Raw genomic sequence first — 24,775 nt, forward strand, 5'->3', positions numbered from 1 at the left:
CTCGACATCTTTTTTACAATGTGGTGACCAAAACTGGATGCAGTATTCCAGGTGTGGCCTTACCAAGGCATTGTAAAGTGGTATTAGTACTTCACATGATCTTGATTCTATCCCTGTTAATGCAGCCTAGCACTGTGTTGGCTTTTCTGGCAGCTGCAGCACACTGCTGGCTCATATTTAAGTGATTGTCCACTAGGACTCCAAGATCTCTCTCACAGTTACTACTATTGAGCAAAGTACCACCTATACTATACCTGTACATTTGGTTTTTCTTGCCTAAATGTAGAACCTTACTTTTTTCACCATTGAATTTCATTTTGTTAGATAGTGCCCAGTGTTCGAGTCTGTCCAGATCCTCCTGTATCTTAAGCCTGTCTTCTGGAGTATTGGCTATTCCTGCCAGCTTGGTGTTGTCTGCAAATTTAATGAGTCCCCCATCTATCCCCTCATCCAAATCGTTGATGAAGATGTTGAAGAGCACTGGGCCCAGAACAGAGCCCAGAACACCCCACTACCCACTTCCTTCCATGTAGATGCAGTTCCATTGAGGACCACAAGCTGAGTACGGCCTGTCAGCCAGCTATGAATCCATCTGGTGGTGATGCTATCTAACCCACTTCAAGCACAAAAGGAAGTCCTTTCTCTCTTACCAATAATTATCCTCAACTGAGTTTATTTTTCATGAGTGAATGGGAATAGGAGCGATCTTGCAGAAATCTGCTGTCTTCCCACACTCTACCTTTTTTATTGCCAATGTGTGTCCTGGCATCCATCTTCACCTTTAATCTGCATCAAATTCCCACACAAAGCAGATCAAGCAGAAAGTAGTAATTAAACCTGTTTGAATTTAGCTTGCATAATCTTAGCTATATTTGAACTTTTTGATCCATCATAACATTTCCCTCACATGGTTAAACCTTAATGTAAGTCTTTAATATACTGCCAATATAATATACTGTCAATAGACAATGAACTTAAGTCATATGATAAGTTATCTTGTTTAACAAGGATTTGCAAAAGAAAAACCTGAATTGCAAGAAGAGAATTACACACTTCTTGAAGTCTTATCCAGTTTACATTCAGTAACATATTTAACACACATGCTGTATTCCATTTAATGGAAGACCATAGTCTATCCACCTTGCTGTGTCATCTTCTTCTCTTTCTTTCCATCTTGATCAATAGAGCCATCATTGCAGAGTCATTTCCTTTAATTATTTTCATTAAAAACCTTACATCTAAAAGCAAGTTTAAAATCCCTTTCTTCAAAGTCTATTGTAAGGCATTTTCTAATTTAATCCATTTAATTCAATTGCTTTTCTTAAGATGTATAAGCTGATTTAAAATTAACTCTAATCTGATTTCTGCTTAAACATGAACCCCTTGCTTTGGATGTCTGATTTTTATATATATATATATATATAAGGTAGCATCTGTTGTTCGCATATGATTCTTTAAAAGAAAGAATCTAAAAATATCTTCTTGATAAAATGAATCCAGCATGCTAGCTGGGGAAATCTGGGAGTTGAAATCCACGCATTTTAAAGTTGTCAAGTTTGAAAAATACTGATTTACACAGTCAGAAGATATATCTTTTAAAGATTAATGAGAAATTTCACAAAAGCACCATATACAAGTTATACAAATCTTTGTAACTTGTAATATAACCCACCCCATAAATAGCAGTTGGCAGCTAACGGCCCTTGAACTGCAGGCAGTCTTAATAATTTGTATTTGTCCCCCTAAAATTATGAGACTGAACTGCAGAGATACAGAAGCAAAATGGCCTTCATTTCAAAAGTGTGAGATTGGATTTGGGGTTTGAACTGATGTTTCAGAGTTAGAATGGTAGACATTTATTTCCCAAAGGTCTCCACACTCCCATTCCCACTGTTTAAGCCCTCTCTTTCACACCCAAAACAGATTAAATTTCAGGCAATTTTTCAGGTTTTGAAAAGATCACCTGCTGTACAGAATGACTAAATCTTTTTTGGATCCTGAAAAGAATTCCACTAATTCTTCATCTTCAATATGAATACAGAAGAAGGCAATTGGAATAGTTAAATACCGAAACTGGAATGACCTAGTCCAAATGCCAAGTTCACAAGCCTTCTTTTTCTGGTCCTAGAAGATGAACATTATTACTGGACAGAGTCTACCATTAAAAATAAATGACTGAATCATGGAATGGTCAGTTACCATTTTGCTGTCCAAATGTATGCTAAACCTCTGAAATGGGATACAGAGAAATAAATATGTAGACAATTCACATGGCTGCAAAATTCCCCTGAGATTGACAGGAATATGTAAAAGAACCTTGGAACTGAAAGTAAGAAATACTTGTTGAAATCCACCTTTTTTACAAGTTAGCATTCCAGCAACCATTTTTCATCATCATTAATCACAGCCAGTGCAATGGAGCAAGCTGAGTGCTGAACACCATGTCATTACTTTTCAATCATTCCTGATTTAGGAAAGGAAAGAGTGAGTTATTTTTCATGAAAAGAGCAGTTTGTTTCAAGATTTGGAAATATTCAGCATGCCTTTCTTCAGGCTCCAGGTCTGTTGCTATTTTTAGAAATTGCAAATATACATTTAAGGACTTTTTAAAACACTGCAGCATCTGCAACACACCAGTCTTAATAGCAAAAAACATTACCATTTGCCAAAAATATGCACACGCTGAAACACTGGTGATCTTTTTTTTTTACGATGTCTCTTTATAATGGATTAATGATAGTGCCATTTTTCTTGATACTGCACACTTTGGCAAACTCACAATTCTGAAGAAAACATTTGTAATGGTTTTTCAGTTTGGTGTACAAAGAAACGGTTTTCCCCGAGTACGTAAAGGGCAGGAGCTTCTCGTTCAGAAGAATCTGAACCTTATACTCATCTTTAGGAGATCTAGCTTGATCACAATGATAAAGCACAAATAACAAGTTGGCAGCATAAGGGACGATACGGCCACTACGGAACTTGCGTTTTGATTGACTGTGATAGTTGCTGGCATTAAGAGGCACTTTGTCTTTAAAATAGCCCATGAGTGCAAGAAGAGGCTGAAGAGTCTCTGCGTGTCCAAATTGGATGATGACTGGCGAAGAAATGGGTTTTGACCTAGAAAGTTGAAAAGTCAAGAAAGAAAGGATTAACTCAAACTTATCCAAGTTCGGATGAATAGGAAACTACTGTTTTGTTACTGGGTGCTGTAGTCAAATCTGCTAGTAGAAAAACTAGATTTAATTATAGTGATTCAAAGCTAGGATAATCAATTTAGTTGGAAAAAGTCATGCTTTGATCAAATAATACATTTAAATAATGGTCACTTCCTCAAAATAGGGCTGATTTTTAAAACCCTACCCAAAATACCTAAAAAAACAAATGACAAAATCTCTAGTAGACTACAGAGGCCAGTTTCCTGAGCTGTTTGCAGAGTACCTGACCATTTCATTGGAGACACTGCCACAATCAAGGCAGTAACCAGCACACATTATTATTCTTCCTCCACCCCCATGCTATCCCAGTATTCATAGTTGCTAAGTCATGCTCTGCTTCTAATACTATATCAGAAAAATTCATGTGACTTGGTTAAAAGTCTGCTATGTATTTTCATAATCCTTATTTTCCCCAAAGAGATCCACTTACCTCTGCCCAGAAATCTATAGTGAGAATTATTCCCAATTCCCTTTTCTCTGACTATGGGATGCCCATGTTTTTTCCCCTATTATTATAGTTAGTGACACAGTCAGCCAGATATTTAGATGGCATCTGACATTTTTATCCACTTGTCAAGTAATTCCCAAGGACCTGGAATAGGCAGATGTTTTTGTTTAATAACATTAAAGATAATGTCACAGAATGGAAGTTCTTCCATGTAAACCTGTCTCTTGCAATTGACTGGTGGTGATTTTGCCAATGCCAATAGTGTTCAAGTGGCCCTCCAGATGTTTTGGAATTCCATAGGGCATCTTCATTCCCCCAGTTTTCACTATTTATCCCCTATTGTTTGTAAGGGTGACACATTTGTCCAGTCCAAACTCCACTGCAGTATCTTGGCTGCATATATGGGAAGTGTTGAGCAGCAATTCTATTTCAGATAGTCTTTTTCACATAGCTTCAGTTCATATTGTTGTTATTATTTTAGCCTGCCTTTATAAAAGTATATTTTGGCCAGCTCAAGGTGGTGAATGAGTGGGCTAGGCTGAGAAGGAGTGACTGGCCCAAGTCACCCAACCTGCTTTCATGCTTAAAAGAAGCCCAGAACTCAGTGTCCTGTTTTCTTGCCCAGCATCTCAACCACTACACCAAACTGACTCTTTACATATTTATATCTCTAAAGGCTTGATAATATCTGCAGATAGAGCTTGTCCTTACTTTAAGAAATGCCTTAAGTCCTAGTTACATTCTTTTTATCCATATATTTATAGGACTTATGTGGTTGCCTATCTCACATACAATGACTAGGCTGCTCACAGTCATTGCTAAGAACATTGGTTTGTGCTTAAATTGTAAGCCACCCTGAGTCTTCGGAGAAGGGCGGGATATAAATGGGATTTTAAAAAAAAATCCATAAAAACAAAGGTACCCTCCCAGCTAGGGTATCTTACGATATTCTTGTCTATGACTTCCTTTTATGTACTTCTATTTTTTTTGTTCCATTAAATTATTGCATCCATTGTCCCTTGCTTCACCGCAAAATGCCTCTTTGAACATGCACATGAGAGCAAACATCGTTTTCCTTTAAATGCTTTTCAATATGCACTTTTTCTAGGGGTCTGCCACATTTAGCTAAGCTGAAAATTCATTCGTTAGTCCTTCCGTTAGATTATAAATAAGCTGCTCATGCAATCTTTTGAGTTTTGTGAGTCACTAAGATAAGGATGCAGTACAAAACAGATGATACAAAGCCTGTATGCTGCAAAGCACTACAGTGACAGTACAATATAAAATATTGTAAATACATACTTAAGTGAAATCTCACATTATTACGGCGAGCATATTTTCCAATCTGTAGTTCACTGCTATGACTAAAAGCCTATATGCTGAGCCCATTTTTTACATTCTGGGGGGTTTCCAAGTATATGGATAAGCCACAACCAAAGTGATTTTTTTTAAACAGCCTAATGTGATGTGTGCGCTAGTACTTCGTTTAAAGTTTCTGAATACTCTGACAATATAGATTAGTGCACAGATTACTGAGATTTGTAGTGGATACAAATCAGAAACCGGCCTTAATCCTTCCTGTCCTGGTACTCTTTAAATGTGGTAGACTATGATTCTCTTTATCCAACCAAGCATTCAAATCCCATCCAGACTGTTAGACGATGAGATCTGAAGGGCAGGGAAGTATGGCTAGCACTAGATGTACTACCAAGGCTAGAGTTCGTAGCTTACTGTTCCCAAGCAAATCAGATAGTAAACTAGGAAGGCCTTGTTATGTTAGATTGATCCAATGTACTATCCAATTCAGATGATATATTAAAACAAATTATTTCTGGTCCGTGGAGTCCTTGCTGCTCTCTGACTTGGATTGTTTGCTTAGGGTCGTTTCATTACTGACTAGGTGACATCATCAGTGCTAGAAAGCAAACCCCACAGTCAGTGGATGTTACCTAACTGAGTAATGAAACATCTGCAAGCAAACAACCAAGCTTCGAGAGCAGCAAGGACTCCACAGCCCAACCCTATATACAGTACTTCATATATTTCTGGTTTGCTTAGCTGCTCATATTAGTGGGAAAATTCAAATGGGAGCAAAGAGGATGTGTTCACAAGTCACAATATTCTGCAGAATTTCCATACTGAGCTAGCAAGTCCATAGTTTAATATTATAAGAGGAATGCTTTTAGTTATATGGTTTAATCTATATCATGTAAAAGGCAACAAAGTTCAGTTAATTGTTTGATTGCCACATTTGTAGTATATTGCTTTACAAACTCATTACACAGCATTACTAATATATTGATTTTGATATAAAATCAGGCTAGCACATTAGTCAAGTGATATATATCTGAAAGGGAAGGAAGGGTGAAGAACTTAGCATGACTCCACTAAGCCATAATAAAGTTTATTAGTGTTTGCTTAACACGCTATATGAATGAGCTAACTACTTTATGTAATAATCAATGACTAAACAAATATAGCGTGGCACAATTTTGTACTCAGCCAAATTCATTTGCAAGTTTTTGTAATTAAACCAATATTAGAGTATTAGTCTTCAGTCGGAATGAACTTAGTCCTGCCTTATTTCCTTCACTGAAAATGTAATTCCTCACAACTTTAATATTAAATTCTCACAATAATGATGACTAAGAGGATTTAGGATTTACTAAAATATTGATCAGTCTTATGCAGCAGAGGTACAATTAAGTAGTTTCCTGAAGTAATATAAATTAGCATGGATTCTTGAACAAATTATTAGAAACAGATACAATTTATTCTAGAAAAATAGAGTTCTCTAATAGCTTTCTGCGTACTAAGCTGTCAATACAAATACATTTGTTCATTTTATGAAGGCAAAGGGTGATGTTTGATAATCCTGTTTGACCATAACAACGTAAGGGTCCCACCCACATAGGTCAACAAACTTTGATTGCTGTTCAAAAAAGATGTCTTTCTCAAAACCCCATGAACTCTTGACAAGATCTTTCCTTGGATCTATTATCTTGTTGTGTAACAGAACACGTTCACTTGCCCAAAAGGACATTAAGCAAAAGATATCTAATCAACCAATACAAAGTTTTTAGTTTAACTCCAACCTTTTCTTTGACGTGCACTTAAGGACAACTGGCAACTCATGGATAATGGGAGTTGCTTCCAGGGAACCAGAGAATGAGTGCCTGGATAGAGATATCCAATTTGAGCTAACAAACTGATTTTTTCTAATGATTAGGTTTGGCCCTTTTTCGTGTGTGAACCTGCAGAGCTACTGGAAATAAGAACTGACTTGAACTGTTAATTTTTTTACTCTGTTCCATCTCTTTTTTTAGGCAATTTTGGTATTTTTAGATCACTCTATGTACATAAATGGTAACTGAGCAACAAGAATGAGTTATAAATGAGTTATAAATCAGAAGATCATAAGCTTTCCCAACCGTCTGCCAAAGCCTTGGGTGTAATCCCTAGAAGCTCTCCAATAAGTACTGTTGCACTGTAAGGATTAATGTGACAGATAATGGAATTTAATTATTCAATACATGAAACCTAACTTTTATCTGAATACTGTCTTTATTATTTTTTTTAGAAATAACCCAAGGCGGCAAACCTGTTCAACACATGCCTCCTATTGTCCCCACAAAACCACCCTGCGAGGTGAGTTGGGCTGAAAGTGTGTTACTGGCTCAATGTGAGTTAGTTGGTTTTCATGGCCAAGGTGGGATTAAAATGCACTGTCTCCAGCTTTCTGGCTTGGTGCCTTAATCACTGTATAATTATATTTATCAGCTAAACTAAATCCAACTTAATTTTTGTCTGATTCTGCCTTCCTTTTGATGTCTGGCCCTCATCAAGGAAAAATTGCACAGAATCCAAAGCACAAATAGGAACGCTACTGAAATCCGCTGTTCTTGTCATTATTAATATTTTGGGACAATATTTTCTGCATTCCATTGGGGACAAAAGAAAGGTAACAATGTTGTAAGGGTAAAGAAGAATCCAATTGTATACCTAGCCATATCTGAGATTTTAATGCCGCCCTGGTGTTTAGAAATGCCTCTGTACAAACTCCCATTGTTTGTTACCAAATTTCATGCGCATAAGACTATTTTACAGGTAGCTCTCAGTTAAAGACCACTCATTCAACAATTGTTCAAAATGTGATGGCACCGAATGAGTGGGACTTATGGCCAGTCCTAAGCGTGGGGCTCTTGGCAACCAGCCTGGTCTTATTTTTTTATTTTTATTTTAATTCCATTTATATCCCGCCCTTCTCCGAAGACCCAGGGCGGCTTACAAGCTTAGCAGTAGCCTTCATTCTATGTATATGCCTGCTTATTAGGGCTTTCACACACCCCCAAGCGGCATTATTACAAAGTCAGCTTAATTGCCCCCAACAATCTGGGTCCTCATTTTACCTACCTCGGAAGGATGGAAGGCTGAGTCAACCTTGAGCCTGGTGGAATGCGAACCTGCACTAATTGCAGGCAGCTGGTGTTACTGGTGTTACTTAAGGAGGCATTAGCCCACTGCTCCACCAAGGCTCTTATGATGGTCCAACACTCATGTGATCAATATTCACAACCCATCTGCTCACTTCCCACCAAGAAAGTCAAGGGAGAGAAGTTGGCAAGGAAGGCTGCACATCATTGTTGGTGGAGGTGTAGTTTTCTCCTAGCTGGAACACTAGCAGGGTAACTGAAGGTCGTGTGAAGTTATCTAAAGGTTAAATCATTGCAACTGGAGTTAAATTTGAAATAAAATTTTTAAATTTTATTATTTATATCATTATTAAAATCTAGTCCAGTTGCAACGATTCAACCTTCAGGCATCTCTGCCTGGATGATTGAGAATCTTCACTGATACTAGCAGGGTAAGCTACAACCGCATTTTCCGGCGTATAAGATGACTGGGCGTATAAGACGATCCCCAACTTTTGAGATGATTTTCATGGGTTAAAGTCTTATACAACGGAAAATACAGGTAAGTAGGAAGTCAGGGCTGCTTCTCAATTAGGTGAAGGTGTCGCGGCCCACGGGCGCGACATTCAGGGGCCCCTCTTCGCAGCACGACGCACGGGCCTCGCCCGTCTCCCCACGGACGCGCCTTCCTCGCTACAGGAGCCACCCCCACCATCCCCGCACGCCACTGACGCAGGCCGACCTCGACTTGTCGTGAGCCAGCCTTCTCCCGCGCGTCGGCTGCATCTCCCGACCGTCCGACGCTGCCTTAGAGATTGCCCGGCAGCTGGCCAGCGCGTGCATGCGCAGGACGCCTCTGCCGGGACTCACCCGATGCTGGCGGGCTCCGCGGCGTCCTTGCCCAGGACCACGCCCGTCCAGGTTGCAGCGAGCCTGGAAGCAACGTGGGAGGGGTCATTTGGCGGCAACAGTCTGGCTGAGTGGCGGCTTCAGAATGTGGTGAGAGGCTGCGCCCGTTACACCTACTAGCCTGGCTGGGAACACGGCGTCGTCAGAGCCCGTGAAGGCTGAAGAGGGGTCCATGGACTGGAGCTGGGAGGGGGCCATGCACGGGTGGGTGATGGGCGTGGTGGGAGGAATGGCGGGCTGCGAGGTGGTGGTCCCGGGGTACAATGGAAGTTTACCTGGCGAGCGGAAGACGCTGGGAGGCAGGGGTGAGGCATTGTCAGGGAAGGGTGGGGTGGAAAAAGGGAGTGGGCGGGTGTAGGCGTGTATGGGTGGGGTGGGCGGTTTATTTATGAGTAGGACGTCTTTCGCCATTCTCGAGCGCTGGATTTGTCCGTTTCCACTAACGTCTCTGCTCCCGAGGATTTACTATTTTCCGGCGTATAAGGCGACTGGGCGTATAAGACGACCCCCAACTTTTGAGAAGATTTTCATGTGTTAAAAAGTTGTCTTATACGCCGGAAAATACGGTAAGTATAAACAGGGAGCAAAGCACACAGACTAGCACTGATGACGTTACCTATTCAGGCAAAGAAATGTCTGTAAGCAAAGACCCAAGCTGAGAGAGTGTCAAGAACTCCATAGTTCAACTCTGAGCTACATGTATTGTTTTCTACCGAGACAGAATGTTGCTTGCTACTAAACATTGTAAATAACATTTTTAATGAAGGGTTTTTACCAGGGAAGGAGATGTATGTTCCTAACATCCACATATCTGAAAACATACCTGTTCGAACAAGCCGGCCTGGCCTGAGGGTGGGATTGCTGGGGTTTTTATTATCATTTTATTGGGGGTTTTATTAATGTATTTATTGTTTTTTATGGGCATGTATTTAATAACTTTTTAATTTTTGTAACTTTATGTTTTATTCTTGCCCTGTACACCGCCCTGAGTCCTTCGGGAGAAGGGCGGTATAGAAATATTAATAAATTAAATTAAATTAAATATGCCTGCCAGATTTCTTTCAAACACCTCCCAATCTGTCTCTCTTTTGTGTTTCAAGCTGTCTGGTAGGAGACGCCATTCCCCAGTGAGACAGTCCCCCCCACCCCCGGCAGATGGCTACACAGCTACCCTTATCCTTGAAAGGGGAAGTGTCCCCTCTCACTTGGAATCCAGAGGGAATAGAAGAGGAAGTCTTACATAAAAGACTCTGTTCCCCCCCCCCCCATTTTATCCACATTTACCAAGCTTAGGTGGTCTTGGAGTGTAAGAATAAAAGCATTTATTCTTATATTTCAAGAAGAGCAATGAAGGAAACATGTTAAGATACAGGTTAAGTGCACAAAGTACATCAGGTTGAAAACTGCATACGAAAGCTAGAAATCATTAAGCTGTAAACAGGCTGAGCAAAGAAATAAAAGGTTTACAAGGGCAGGAAAGGGAGCAAAAGCTACTGAAGCATCCAGTCAAACTTTCCTTAGCAGGTTTATCTTAACTCGTTCTGGTTCTAATAAAGGAGAATATTTATAGCTCAGGGTTGAACTGAAGGCTTCTTGGTGCTTCCTGAGCTTGGTTGTTTTCTTGTAGACCTTTCATTACCCACACTAGGTAACTTCATCAGTGCTAGATACTGCTGGTTCTAGTTATCCCATCCTCAATTTCAGATCTAATGGATAAAAATATGCTCCCACAATCTTCTGTGTTCACCAGCTGATTATTGGAGACAACAAAACTTCTAACTTCTCCACATTAGTCTCTTGTTAGAAGAGGATGATGGTTTTAATAGTAGAATACTACAGAACACCCAGTGCCCCATGATCTGCTATAGTTTTAGTGACAGTCCTCAACTTACAAGCATAATTAAGCCCAAATTTTCTGATGCTAAGCGAGATAATTGAGTTCTGCCCCATTTTATGACCTTTCTTGCTACAGTTGTAAAATGAATCATTGCCGTTGTTCAGCCAGTAACAGGGCTGTAAAGTGAATCTGGCTTCCCCACTGATTTTGCTTGTCTCAAAAGGGGATCACATGACCCTGGGGCACTGCAACTGTCATAAATAGCCAGTTGCCAAGCATCCAGAGTTTGCTTAGGTGACGAGGGGATGCTGCAAGTCGTAAGTCTGAAAAATGGTTATATGTCACTTTTTTCCCAGTGTCATTGTAACTTCCAATGTTCACTAAATGAATGACTGTAGGTCGAGAACTACCTGTACTTGTTTATGTAATTGTTTTATGTCAGTAAGTACAATAAATAAAACCTCTTCCCTCTCTGCAAACACTACTAACTCTATTGATTTAAAGATCTCTTGGGTTATAGCAGGGGTCCTCAAACTTGGCCACTTTAAGACTTGTGGACTTCAACTCCCAGAATTCCCCAGCCAGCCTAAATTATACTTCATTCATCTGGGCCAGTTTCCATTCTGTGTAAGTGCAGTTCATTTGGGCACCAAAATCCTCCATGTCATTCCTGCCAAAAACTATAAAAGGGGGGATTCCAATCCAGTATAATCATGCCTCAATAGTTCTGCAGGTAAATGTGACTACGCTTCAACAATTATAACATATTATATTTTGCTTATTTGTTAGATATATATCTTGCCTTTTCTCCAAGAACTCAAAGCGTCTTACATGGGGATCTCCCTTCATTTTATCCCCACAACAGGAAGCTGACATGGTGAGGAAAATTAGGCAGCATGACTAATTAATGACTAAGGTGGACATCTTGGTAGCATCTTCCTAATATAGTAAGTTAATTCCGAGTGCGTTGGCGATGTCTATTTTGCTCTCCGAGTTCATGGTGACCTAACACTAACCATAAGTGGAATTTCCCTCCAATTGGATTTTCCCATGTTTTTCAGCAGGAAACATACAAACGGCATACTAGAAAAGTCAGTGCCCTCCTAACCATACCTAAGCACTCCAAATTTGTTGGCGATGTCCATTTTGCTCTACAAGTTCACTGTGACCTAGCCCTAACCGGAATTTTCCTCTAACGGGATTTTCCCATGTATTTTATCAAGAAAAATAGATAGGGCAGCCTTGAAAAGTCACTGCCCTCCTAACCATACCCAAGAACTCCTCCCTTTGAAGGAAAATTCCACTTAGGGTTAGGTCACCATGAACTCATAGAGCAAAATGGACATCGCCAACAAACCTGGAGTGCTTGGGTATGATTAGAAGGGCACTGACTTTTCTAGGCTACCCTATCTATGTTTCCTGGTAAAATACATGAGAAAATCCCATTGGAGGAAAGTTCCACTTAGGGTTAGGGTTAGGTCATCATGAAGTCTTAGAGCAAAATGGACGTCGCCAATAAACCTGGAGTGCTTGGGTATGGTTAGGAGTACACTGACCTTTCTAGGCTGCCCTATCTATGTTTCCTGGTAAAATACATGGGAGGAGTTATGGTTAGGTCATCATGAAGTCTTAGAGCAAAATGGACATCGCCAACAAACCTGGAGTGCTTGGGTATGGTTAGGAGGATACTGACTTCTCTAGGCTGCCCTATCTATGTTTCCTGATAAAATATACAGAAAAATCCTATCGGAGGAAACTTCCACTTAGGGTTAGGGTTAGGTCACCATGAACTCGTAGAGCAAAATGGACATCACTAATAAACCCGGGATTCTTGAGTAGGGTTAGGAGGGCACTGACTTTTCTAGCCTGCCCTATCTATGTTTTCTGGTAAAATACATGGGAAATATAGGAGATGCCGGGACGCGGTGACTCAGTGGGTTAGGACGCTGAACTTGTCGATCAGAAGGTCAGCAGTTTGGCGGGTTGAATCCAGAGTGCCGTGTAACAGAGTGAGTGCCTGTTACTCGTCCCAGCTTCTGCCAACCTAGCAGTTCGAATGCACGTAAAAATTCAAGTAGAAAAATAGGGACCACTACGGTGGGAACAGTGTTCCGTGCGCCTTTGGCATCTAGTCATGCCGGCCACATGACCATGGAGACGTCCTCGGACAAGTCTTCGGCTTTGAAACGGAGATGAGCACCGGCCCCTAGAGTTGGAAACGACTAGCACGCATGTTTGGGGGAACCTTTACCTTTACCTTATAGAAGATGACTATATGGAAACTAAGGGAGGGGTCAAATGTGCTATAAGTCATGAGTCCCTGTGCACCTACAAGAGATCTAAGTCCAGTCCACCTCAAATGCCTATCTTATCTCCCACTCATTTCCCTTAATGGCCAGTTGGTCAGATTCTTGTAGAGAGCTTAAGCTTGCAATAAATCTTTATACTCATTTGAACTGCCTGAATCTCCTGATTTCTTAGGTGCTTGAAAAGAAAATCCCATTGGGGGCAAAGGCACTTAGAATTGGGGAATGAATTCATTCCCTAATGATTTAGAGTTCAAAATGGACATCACCAATGATTTCATTTATTCATTTATTCAATCAATCAATCAATCAGAACAGAGCTGGAAGGGACCTTGAAGGTCTTCTAGTCCAGCCCCCTGCTCAAGCAGGACAGCTTATACTATTTCAGACAAGTGACTGTCCAGTTTTTTCTTAAAAACACTCAGTCATGAACACTGGGTAAGAGTGACTATGTCACATTGAAATTCAATATAATGCAAACATAAGCAATAGAACATAATCCAGCCACTGTCTTTAAGCTTTAAAAGAGCCAATTTTTAAAAAACTCAGAAAGAGCCTAAGAAAAATTCCATGGGTGAAAATCCTAAAGGGGAAAACAAGAGGCATGGGAAACTCTGAAAAATATGATCACAAAAGCCCAGTGGCGTAGCGTGGGGGGTGCAGGGGGGGCCGGCCGCACCGGGCGCAACATCTGGGGGGGCGCACTCGCAGCTCTCTGCCCGTGCCTGGCTCACTCACTCTCACTGCAGTGCTGGCTGTGCGAATCCGAGCCGAGCCGCCGGGTCGCCACCCACTGTGGGGGGGTGTGCCAGGCGTGCGGTGCGGTGCGGAGAGAGAGCGAGGGACTATCTGGGGGAGGGACAGTGCAGCGGCCGGGTGCTTGCCCCGGGTGCTGACAACCCACGCTACGCCACTGCAAAAGCCCAGTCCAGCACAATATAACTGAAAAAGAAAAACAAGAAATCCAAGAAGAAACCAGCATGGTTGTAGAAAGATCCCTCTGATAAACTGAAAGGCAAAAAGGACAAGTACAAAAAAATGGAAAGAAGGACACATAACTAAAGCAGAGTATCAGCAGATAGCCCAAATCTGCAAAGATAACGTCAGGAAAGCAAAGGCTCAAAATGAACAAGACTTGCAACAAAAGTCAAAGGTAATTAAAAAAAGTTTCTTTCAACATATAAATAACATGAAAAAAGTCAAGGAAACCGTAGGTCCACTTAAGAGATAAGATGGCAAGGAAGTAACAGGCCGTGGAGAGAAAAGAGCCTCATGTCAATACCTGGGAAGATACTGAAAAAGATACTGAAAAACAGATCTGCGAACATCTAGAAACAAACAAAGTTATAACTAGAAGCCTACATGGGTTTGCTAAAAATAGATCATGCCAAGCCAATCTTATTTCATTCTTTGACAAAGTGACTAAATTAGTAGACCAGCAAAATGCTGTGGACATAGTATACTTAAACTTCAGCATGGCATTCAACAAAGTATACCACAACCTACTTCTTGGTAAGCTAGAAAAAGATGGATTTGTAACTAGCTAACAAACCATACTGAATGTGTCATCCTCAATGGTACTACATCTACATGGAGGAAAGTAAGCAGTGAGGTACCAAAAGGTTCTGTCTTAGGCCCAATACTCTTCAATATCTTCATAAATGGTTTAGGTGAGGGGATTGAAGGGGAACTCATCAAATTTGCAGATGACACTAAGCTGGCAGGAATAGCCAACACCCCAGAAGACAAGCTCAGGATCCAAAAAGATCTTGACAAACTTGAACAATGGGCCTTATACAACAATATGAAATTTAATGTAAAGAAAAGCAAGGTTTTACACTTAGGTAGGAAAAACAAAGGTTTAAGTATAGGTTAGGGGAAATCTGACTTAAAAACAATAACTGTGAGAGGGATCTTGGAACCCTAGTGGACAATCACAATATGAGCCAGCAGTGTGAAGCAGCAGCCAAAGAAGGTAATGCAAATCCTTGGTTGTATAAAGAGAGGCATAGAATCAAAATCATGTAAAGTATTAGTACCACTTTATAAAGCTTTAGTAAGGCCACACCCAGAACACTGCATCCAGTTTTGGTCACCACATTATAAAAAAGATGTTGAGACTTTGGAAAAAGTGCAGAGAAGAGCAATAAGATGATTAAAGGCCTGGAAGCTAAAACCTATGACAAACGGTTGCAGAATTTGGGCTTGGCTAGTCTAGAGAAAAGAAGAACTAGGGTGACCTGATAGCAATGTTCCAATATCTAAAAGGCTGCCACAAAGAGGAGGGGGTCAAATTATTTTCCAAAGCACCAGAGGGCAGGACAAGAAACAATGGATGGAAACTAATCAAGGAGAGAAGCAAATTGGAATTAAGGAGAAACTTCCTAACATTGAGGACAATTAACCAGTGGGACAACTTGCTGACAGAAGTTGTGGGTTTTTAAGAAAAGACTGGACAGCCACTTATCTAAAATGGTATAAAGGTAAAGGTTCCCCCGCACGTGTGTGCTAGTTGTTTCCGACTCTAGGGGCCGGTGCTCATCTCTGTTTCAAAGCTGAAGAGCCAGCGCTTGTCCGAGGACGTCTCCGTGGTCATGTGGCCGGCATGACTAGACGCCAAAGGCGCACGGAATGTTGTTACCTTCCCACCGTAGCGGTCCCTATTTTTCTACTTGCATTTTTACGTGCTTTCGAACTGCTAGGTTGGCAGAAGCTGGGACAAGTAACAGGCGCTCACTCTGTTATGCAGCACTCGGGATTCGACCCACCAAACTGCCAACCATCTGATCGACAAGCTCAGCGTCCTAACCCACTGAGCCACCGCGTCCCTTTTAAAATGGTATAGGGCAGTGCTTTTCAACCTGTGGTAAGCGTACCACTGATGGTACTTTGGCACCTGGTAGGTGGTGTGCGTATAACGGGTTGAAAAACACTGTAAAAAAAGTGTAAAAAAGTGTAAAAGTGTAGCAGGGGGATGAGCTGAAGAGGCAGCAGCGCTGCACAGGCCTGGGAGACAGTCAGCTGGAGCTGCCGTGTTGCTGGGGCTCTGCTGAGTGACCAGGATTGGCACGGGGCTCTAGCTGTTTGGCGTTTCCAGGAGCAGCGTGCAGCTTGGGAGAGGAGTTAGCTGGAGTTGCACCAAAGAGAAAAAGAGGAGGGGGAAGAGAGGAGAGGATATAAAAGGAGGAGATTTTGATAGGAAAGGGAGAGAAAAAAAGGATGAAGAGGATGGAGAAAGAGAGACGTAGGAGAGGCTTCCTTGAGCCAAGCAGAGGGAGAGAGGGGATAGAGCAGTGCAAAGATTAATGTCAGAGAAACAGGCACAAGTTTCCCATTAAGTGTGTGGTAAGTGGGTGTACAGATAGTCCTCAACGTACGACCACAATTGAGCCCAAAATTTATGTTGCTAAGTGAGAAATATGTTTTGAGTTTTGTCCCATTTTATATCTTTTCTTGCCACATTTGTTAAGTGAATCACTGCAGTTGTTAAATTAGTAACACTGTTGTTAAGTGAATCTGGCTTCCCCATTGACTTTTCTTGTCAGAAGGTTGCAAAAGGGGATCACATGATCCTGAAACATTGCAACCATCATAAATATGAATCAGTTGCCAAGCATCCAAATGTAAGTCACGTGACCCTGGGGATGCTGCAATGGTCATAAGTGTGAAAAATGGTCATAAGTCACTTTTTTCAGTGCCATTGTAAGAGTCACTAAGCCAGGGGTGTCAAACTTGCAACGTCACGTGATGTGTTGCGACTTTTTTGCCATTGCCGACAATTGGGTGGGCGCGGTTTCGCTATGATGCGTCCGGCCCTCGGGCCAGCAGTTTGACACCCCTGCACTAAGCAAACTGTTGTAAGTTGAGGACTACATGTACTTTATCATTTTTTTTCCTTTTTTCCCTCATCATCAAGTTTTTGACACCTTGCTAGGCAACTGGTGGTACTTGAATATTGCCATCTCCTAAAGATAGTGCAATCTGTGAAAAGGTTGAACAGCACTGCTCTACACTCTTACAAAATACTTTTTCAGCAAAATCAAAGTTTACCATAAATCTCTTATTTATTTATTTATTTATTTATTTATTTATTTATTTATTTATTTATTTATTTATTTATTTATTTATGGGATTTATATCCCGCCCTATCTCCCGAGGGACTCAGGGCGGCTAACAACAACAAAACTTAAAGGTCTCTGTACAGTAAATTAAAAATAAAAATTTGAAATAAATTAAAATAAATTAAAGAATAGAGTTAGAATTGTAAACATAATTAAAATCCCTGTCAGTCTAGGTCAGCCAGGTGGAAAAGGAGTGTTTTGAGGCCGCGGAGAAAGGACTGGAGATCTTGGGCCATCCGAAGCTCAGGGGGGAGCTGGCGCTCCCACAGAGAAGGCTCTTCCTTCTATTTACTATCATACCTTACAAGAAGTTTATCTTCTAGGATACCATACTTCCGTGCCACAGTATTTTTGTGGTGAAAGGATCAACCGATGGCAACACTGTTGCCCAGGGGACGTCCATGTTGGGGGTTCCTTTCATGTCCCTGTTAAGTTGCCCACCCAACTTCTATCTACTTGTGGTCGCCCACTTTTGAACTGCTGGGTCGGCAGGAGCTGGAGCATGTGACGGGAGCTCACCCTGCCATGCAGTACAACCTTGTCTTGAACACGAGCTGGGCGATGGTCACCCCAGTGTCCTAATCACGTGAGCCACCAGGCTCCCTCATCTGCTAGGACAGGGGTGTCAAAATGCTGGCCCGCGGGCTGGATGCGTCATGCAAAAGCTGCGCCCACCCCATTGCCGGCAATGGAAAAACTGTCCCAATACGTTGCGCGACGTCATGTGACGTCGGGAGTTTGACATGTCTGCGCCAGGATGATCAAATACAATAGGACACAGGGGATCTAGACCCTAAATCAATGCTTAAGTGATTTTTTGTAGGTAAAGCTCCCTTTATCTCCTAAAATACATTTGAAATAGTCTATCTGGTTAGGGGAAACATCAGTCTCCTTGGGAGTGAACATGTTCACCGGGGAATAAGAATTCACTCACTTCTGCTTAGGCGGAAAAGTGTCCTTAGGAAAGCTCATCAATGAAGGAAAAACAAAAGGATGTGGCATTTTACTCTTAGTTTCATCTGTGTAGTTGAAATATTGCTTGATTTTTAATTGAATAGGATTGGGGTTAAAGTCATATTCCTTTGTATGTTCTCTGTATCTGCCAACTAGCTGGCTGCTTCCTGCCTCTCTGCTGGGGGAATATCCCTGCTATAGTGTCAGCAAAGCAGATTTTGAGCATTTTCTCAGTGGGATGCCATTGAAACAACAGAAAATTAGCATTAGACTTGATCCATTAGTTCTTTCTTAAGTGTGGCGCTATCACCATCTTGACTTTGTAAGTTACACATTCTAAGTCACTCAACCCAATTGTGCTTTATCCTACTTTATGGAAAAGGCCCTAATTACCTAATCCTTTCCTAACTCAGACTTTTATTTGTTCAGAAATATAAAGAAATGGACACACTGAAATACATAACCTAAGGCAGTACTATGAAAATATATGCTAAAATCTTGTATTTACACTGCCATCAAGTGTTAGGAAATATAACATCATGTGTTGAAAGTCTTATTAAAAACAAAATAGCTGTGGAACAGTGAGTACACAACTCTTGTCTGTAACTCCAGCCTTGAATGGTTTTAATATAAACTGAGGCCAACACAAATACAGCATTCCTAATCATAATTAGAAGGCTGGGAGTATATTGGTTTCCTATTATTATTATTTTTTAGATCATAACATTCATTTCAAAGACTTCTGCTCTGGTAATATACATTAAATAAAAAATAATAGGAAACTTTAAAAACCTCCATTCTAAAAATGTAATTAATTGTAAATACTTGTAAATTATATCCACTATGTTTTATACTGTCCTATGATTCAAGGTCCTGCTTTTATTGATCTTCTCTGTTTATTTAGCATCAAGTGCCTACTGAAGAGATGGCTAGCACAAAGATTGATCCATCGATCCATCCACCCGCTGTTGACCATAACATGTAGTATTAGTTTTAGACCACTAGCAGCATTATTTCCAGAGGGTGTTCATGTAAGAATACATGAATTTTAAATATACCAAATAATATTTGAAGTAGGCATAACAGCTATTGTTCAATGGCACAATGTTATGTCCTGGTTAATTACACAGCAAAGTATTTTAGGCAAATCTTAGGAACCCAAAGTATTTTTTTTTTGCGACCAACATATTATTATTTGTGCCTGAAAATAAGAAGATATTCTGTAATAAGGAAGCCATCCAGTGGCAGTATTTACAATTGGGGTATTTACTGATATCTTGATTTGGATCCATGGCATTTTTACCTTCGAAGAAACAAATTACGAGTGATGAGTAAATACCATGAGGCAAAAACACCCATGAGTAGTCCTTATAAGTACCTATTATTGATCAATTGATCTGTTATGTACATTTTGAAAAGTGAACAGAGTAAGGAATTGGAGCCCCCCTATTTGCCTAGGGAAATTGTTATAATACTTTTTAAAAAACTATATCTTAGATTATGGCTTATTCAGCAAAAAACATTTCATACTTTTATTTTTAAAAGCTCTAAAATGCTTTAAAACATTGGCTAGAAATACTAGATACAAACATATTCAAGTGGTCAGAGCCAATTTATTACTATCAAATATCAATCAGCCAATCTATTATTGCCAATTATCAGTCCCAAAATAGTGTCCCCTCCCCTTCAAAAATACCTTTTACTCTCTGAAACTGCCTTGTCCAAATTTTCGAAGATATCCTGGAAAAGTACACAGCTGGACTGACTGTTGATATTATACCCATAGGCTCTCTTCCAGTACTGTTTGAGATCATTCAGATACTCAAGTACCTAGAAATAAATATTAAACATTCTGTTGTAGTAAAAAATGCCAGTTTAGATGCGGTATTCTGGTATTTCACATTAAATGGCTTAGAAATAATACAGGTAGTCCTCAACTTACAACAGTTCATTTAGTGACCATTTGAAGTTACAACATCACTGAAAAAAGTGACTTATGACCAATTTGTCAAGGTAAAAATCACCTTTGTAGAGGGCGACGGACCGTGCTTCGGAGAATGCATGATACACTTGCAGGAAGGCAAGAAAAACACGACGCATAATCTTACTAAATACCTTTTACTTACAAAATATAAAAACTAAATATATATTATACAGAGCTAGCTAGCTTCATCCTAACGTAACAGACAGTAACAGCAAAGTGAAAAAAAACAATACAGATAATAACTCTGGGAACTTCTTCTAGACATGCGCACTAAACAGACTGAAACCATAACATAGCTAGTCATATGGGATTCACTATGGTTACCAGATAAGTTATCACAACAGGTGCAGAGAACAGGGGAAAATGTACAGTTAGAAATGAACTTTTCTGACGAACAAAAAAAACGTGCAGTGACATTCCCCTTCTTTCGTCAGCAAAGTGAAGACTCAGGTAAGGCACATCTTCTCACGCAGATACTCATGCTGGGCTGTAGGAAGTGGTTTGTTCAGCATGTCAGCAATTTGATCACGTGTAGGCACATACTGTAATGTCACAAAACCTTGTTTAACCAGTTGCCTTATGTTTTGATATCGGATGTCAATGTGTCTGGACCTTGAACCTGTAAAACGTGTTTCAGAAATATAAACCACAGATTCATTATCTTCCATCACTGTGATTGGTCGAATCGGATGTGTCCAGATATCTGTGACTAAAGCATCAAACCAGGTTAAAGAATTGCATGCATCAGACACACAAGCATACTCAGCTTCTGTAGAGGAACAAGAAACAAAATTCTGTTTACGCACATGCCAGTAAACAGGACATCCATTTAAAAACATCATGTAACCTGATGTACTTTTCCGTGACTTCTTATCACTCGCCCAATCTGAATCTGCAAAACAACATAACTCTGCATAGTCAGTATGTGTGGGTTCCAACAACAACTTCATGTCTTTTGTGTGTTTTAGATACCTCAATAACTTTTTAACACATGTCCAATGAAACTGTTTTGCCTTGCCTACGTGTCGTGATAAAAGATTAACACTAAGTGCAATGTCGGGTCTAGTCCAACTACTAATATATAGAAGCGACCCAATGACTGAGCGATATAGTGTTTGATCTTCGAACTCAGGACTTGGTTCATGTGCCAAAATGTGAAAATCAGTTTGCATGGGTATACTCACAGGTTTAGCGTCCTCCATGTTACAGTGATGTAACAGTTGTTCAATCTTCTCTTCTTGTGTGAGACTAAACCCCTTCTGAGTTTTGGCAATTTGAACACCTAAATAAGTGTTAATACACCCTAAAGACTTCAACGTGAAAAACTTTTGTAAAGCTTTAGCAAAAACCTCACTCATCTGCTTATTTGGACCAATATAAACAATATCATCGACATAAACAAGAATTATCTCATACCTATTACCGGATCTTTTGGTAAACACGCATTCATCTGTTTCGGACTTAATAAAGCCCATTGAATTTAGTTTGTCAGAAAGACATAAGTACCACATTAAACCAGACTGTTTCAGACCATAAAGACTTTTGTGTAGAAACCAGGTATCCCCTTCTTGCTGTCTGAAACCTGGAGGACCTTTGACGTAGATGTCTTCATCAAGATCAGCGTGAAGATAAGCCGTTTCAACATCGAACTGAAAAACCTCTAGGCCAAGGATAGTTGCAGTCGCTAATGCAATTTTCACACTTTCTGTCCGCACTGTGGGTGAGTATGTATTTGTATAGTCCTCAGGATAACGTTGAGCAAAACCCTGGGCTACGAGTCTGGCCTTGTACAACGACTCACCATTCGGCTTCTTTTTGATCCTGTAGACCCATTGAGTACCAATAACTTTCTTGTTTGCTGGAGGGCTTGCAGGTGTAAACACTTGGAGCTTTTTTAGACTGTCCATTTCAGCCTGCATTGCCTCAAACCATTTATCTTGTTCTGATTCAGGAAGATGTTTGATCTGTGTGAACTTCTCAGGTGGAAGTGTTACATTACAAATCAAAGGTACAGGTGTTTTTGTTACTTGCCACGAATACCGTTTTGGAGGGATTCCCTTTGTGGACCTCTTGGAACGTCTCGGGCCAACCGTCCATTCTTCTTCTGTGTCGTCCTCGTCTTCATCGTCGCCAGCAGCAACATCAGCGGCTTGCGAAGACGGAACAGTAGGTTGGGAAGAACTCGTGGAAGGAACATTCTCCTGTGCATCTTGATCAGGTTGCGTGGCATCAGCAACATCATCTCTAGGAAAATAAACTCCAGGATCGTTAGAATGAATCCTGGACCAGTCAGCATCTTCCTCAAAAGTAGCAGATTGTGAAACCACAATAACATGATGAGAGTCAATGTATTTGCTCCATTTTGAATTATCATCAATGCCCATAAATCTCATCCTTTTTGCTGCAGGACCCCCTTTCTTTCTTTGGGCTAAAGGAATATTCACCATAGCATAGGAACCAAAAATATGGAGATGTGAGAGATCAGGCTTGTGTCCATACAACATGAAATAAGGGGTCTGATTTATCACACTACTCCAAGTACGGTTGACGATATGGTTAGCATATTTGATAGCTTCACCCCAGTATGGAAGACTGAGGTTAGCATCTTCAAGGAGGCAACGCATCATGGTTTGCAGAACTCCATTTCTGCGTTCTGCCACCCCATTTTCAGCTGGAGTATAAGGAGCAGATGTCTGATGTACTATCCCATTCTTACGCATCCAGTCCTGGAAACGTTGAGACATGAATTCAGCACCGCGATCACTCTGGATTCTGGCAATGTTGACCTCGAATTGGGTATAGACAAGACTAGCAAAGTCTTTAAAGATCTGAAAGGTCTCAGATTTTTCTTTCATAGGATATACATATCCATATCTAGAATAATTGTCAACGATTGTCAAGAAATATCTTTTACCACCAAGTGTTGGTGCAAAAGGACCAACTATGTCAGTGTGTACCAAATCAAAAATGCGTGTTGACAGGCGTGTAGCGCGTTTTGGAATTGCTGCTGCCTTGGATTTGGCTTTCTTGCAGACAGCACAGTCCAAGAACACCTTACACCCCTTTAGATCCAAACCTCTTGCGAACTCTGGCATCTTCTTCAGAACACGGAAACTGGCATGACCCAATCTTCTGTGCCACTTATGGATACACCTGGAATGCAAAGGTTTACCTGTTAGTGAATTCTCAACTTTAGCATTTTTATTAGGAACTCCAGGCTTGCTGTGAGCAACCTGTGTCTTTTTTGTATTTTTATCATTATTAGGAACCTTTGGAGTAGCAACAGGATCTCTCTCTGGGACGTCTCTCTCTGGGCCTGTGCTTTTCCTTTTTGGAGCTTGTATACTTGCCTGCTCTTGCTGCTTAGGCTTTGGTTTTAAGTAATAAACACCACCAATCAACATGGTTTCAGCAACAATATCTCCGTCTTTGACTATATAACTTGCTTTTTCAAGATGGTGGACCTGAAAATGAGAAAACCTAGACAAATGACTCTGACTAAGCAAATTACTACTGGCAGATGGAACATAGTAAACATTTGGAATGAGAGCATCAAGCTCTTCAATATAGACAGTTCCTTTTCCCATGACCTGAACAGGATGATTGGAAAAAGAGTAAAGTTCACGAAGTTCAGGTTCAGGCTCGTGCATCTCAGTGTAAAGCTCTTTTCTGTAGGTTACATGTAATGCTGCTCCACTGTCCAAAGTCCAAAGAAGTCGTCTGTCGTACTCTGGTTGAGGCTGTGGATCGTTGGTCACAACCAATGTGGCAAGTGGAGCTTGTGGATCACGCTTGGAACCACGACCATGACTTTGTCGTCCGCCTCTACCTCTGCCTCCTCTGGAATCTGTTCCTCTGGGCTGGTATGTGACGGGCGCTGGAACTCGTTGGGGACAATCCCGGGTGGCATGTCCCACACGATTGCAGATGTAGCATCTTGGCATCCTTGGAACGTAGGTCCTTCCACGGAAGGCACGCCTCGCTGAAGCTTTTGATGCAGGTGGTTCCCTTAAATGTGGCGCAGCTTGCATAAGTGCCTCTTCTTCAGCTAAAATCCTGCATACATGATCCACTGTGCGTTGAGCAATAGGCACTTGATTGATCTTGGAAATAGCATCTTTCCACTCATGATTCAAAGAATTGATGATAATGCTGATCATTTGAAAATTATCAATAGGATAGCCTTTTTCACCCAGTTCTTTTCTAATACCTTTCATTTTAGTCAAATGTGCTCCAATATGTTCACCAGGTTTTAATCTGGAACCATGGAACTCAGACAAAAGCAAACATGTAGACTCAATTGATGTAGGTCGATAACATGCCTCTAACTGAGTCCAAATTTGTTGGGCAGTTGCATCTTGTGAAAACGTGAGCTGCAATTCAATGTCCATTGACATCAATAATGTTGTGCATGCTCTATTATCCAAGTCCCATATGTCAGGAGTCCATGGCTGGGCAGGAGGATTAAACACCATCATGTGAGTACCTTCTCTGCGTAACAAAAGTCCAACCTCACTGACCCATGCCCTGTAATTCTGTCCTGACTTCTTTAATTTTGAGTCACCAGCCAGTGGTACAATGGAAGGTGT

General features: G+C 40.8%; 1 protein-coding gene across 4 annotated transcripts in view; it reads right to left on the reverse strand.

Moving 5' to 3' along the window:
- Positions 1-696: 696 nt before the first annotated feature.
- MINPP1 (multiple inositol-polyphosphate phosphatase 1) overlaps positions 697-24,775 on the reverse strand; it is a 31,610-nt gene continuing 7,531 nt past the window's right edge. For 3 of the 4 annotated variants that reach the window (XM_083365018.1, XM_083365019.1, XM_083365017.1), the window contains 2 exons: positions 19,899-20,032; positions 697-3,117 (listed from right to left, as the gene is read on the reverse strand). In XM_083365018.1, the coding sequence (XP_083221144.1) occupies positions 2,721-3,117; positions 19,899-20,032 (531 nt within the window). In that variant the 3' untranslated portion in view covers positions 697-2,720. Of the gene's footprint in view, positions 3,118-19,898; positions 20,033-20,992; positions 22,133-24,775 lie in introns of those variants that run through there. The other variant, XM_083365016.1, reaches the window with a different exon arrangement.

Source organism: Vipera ursinii (genome assembly GCF_947247035.1).
Source record: "Vipera ursinii genome assembly, chromosome: 5".
Lineage (NCBI taxonomy): Eukaryota > Metazoa > Chordata > Lepidosauria > Squamata > Viperidae > Vipera > Vipera ursinii.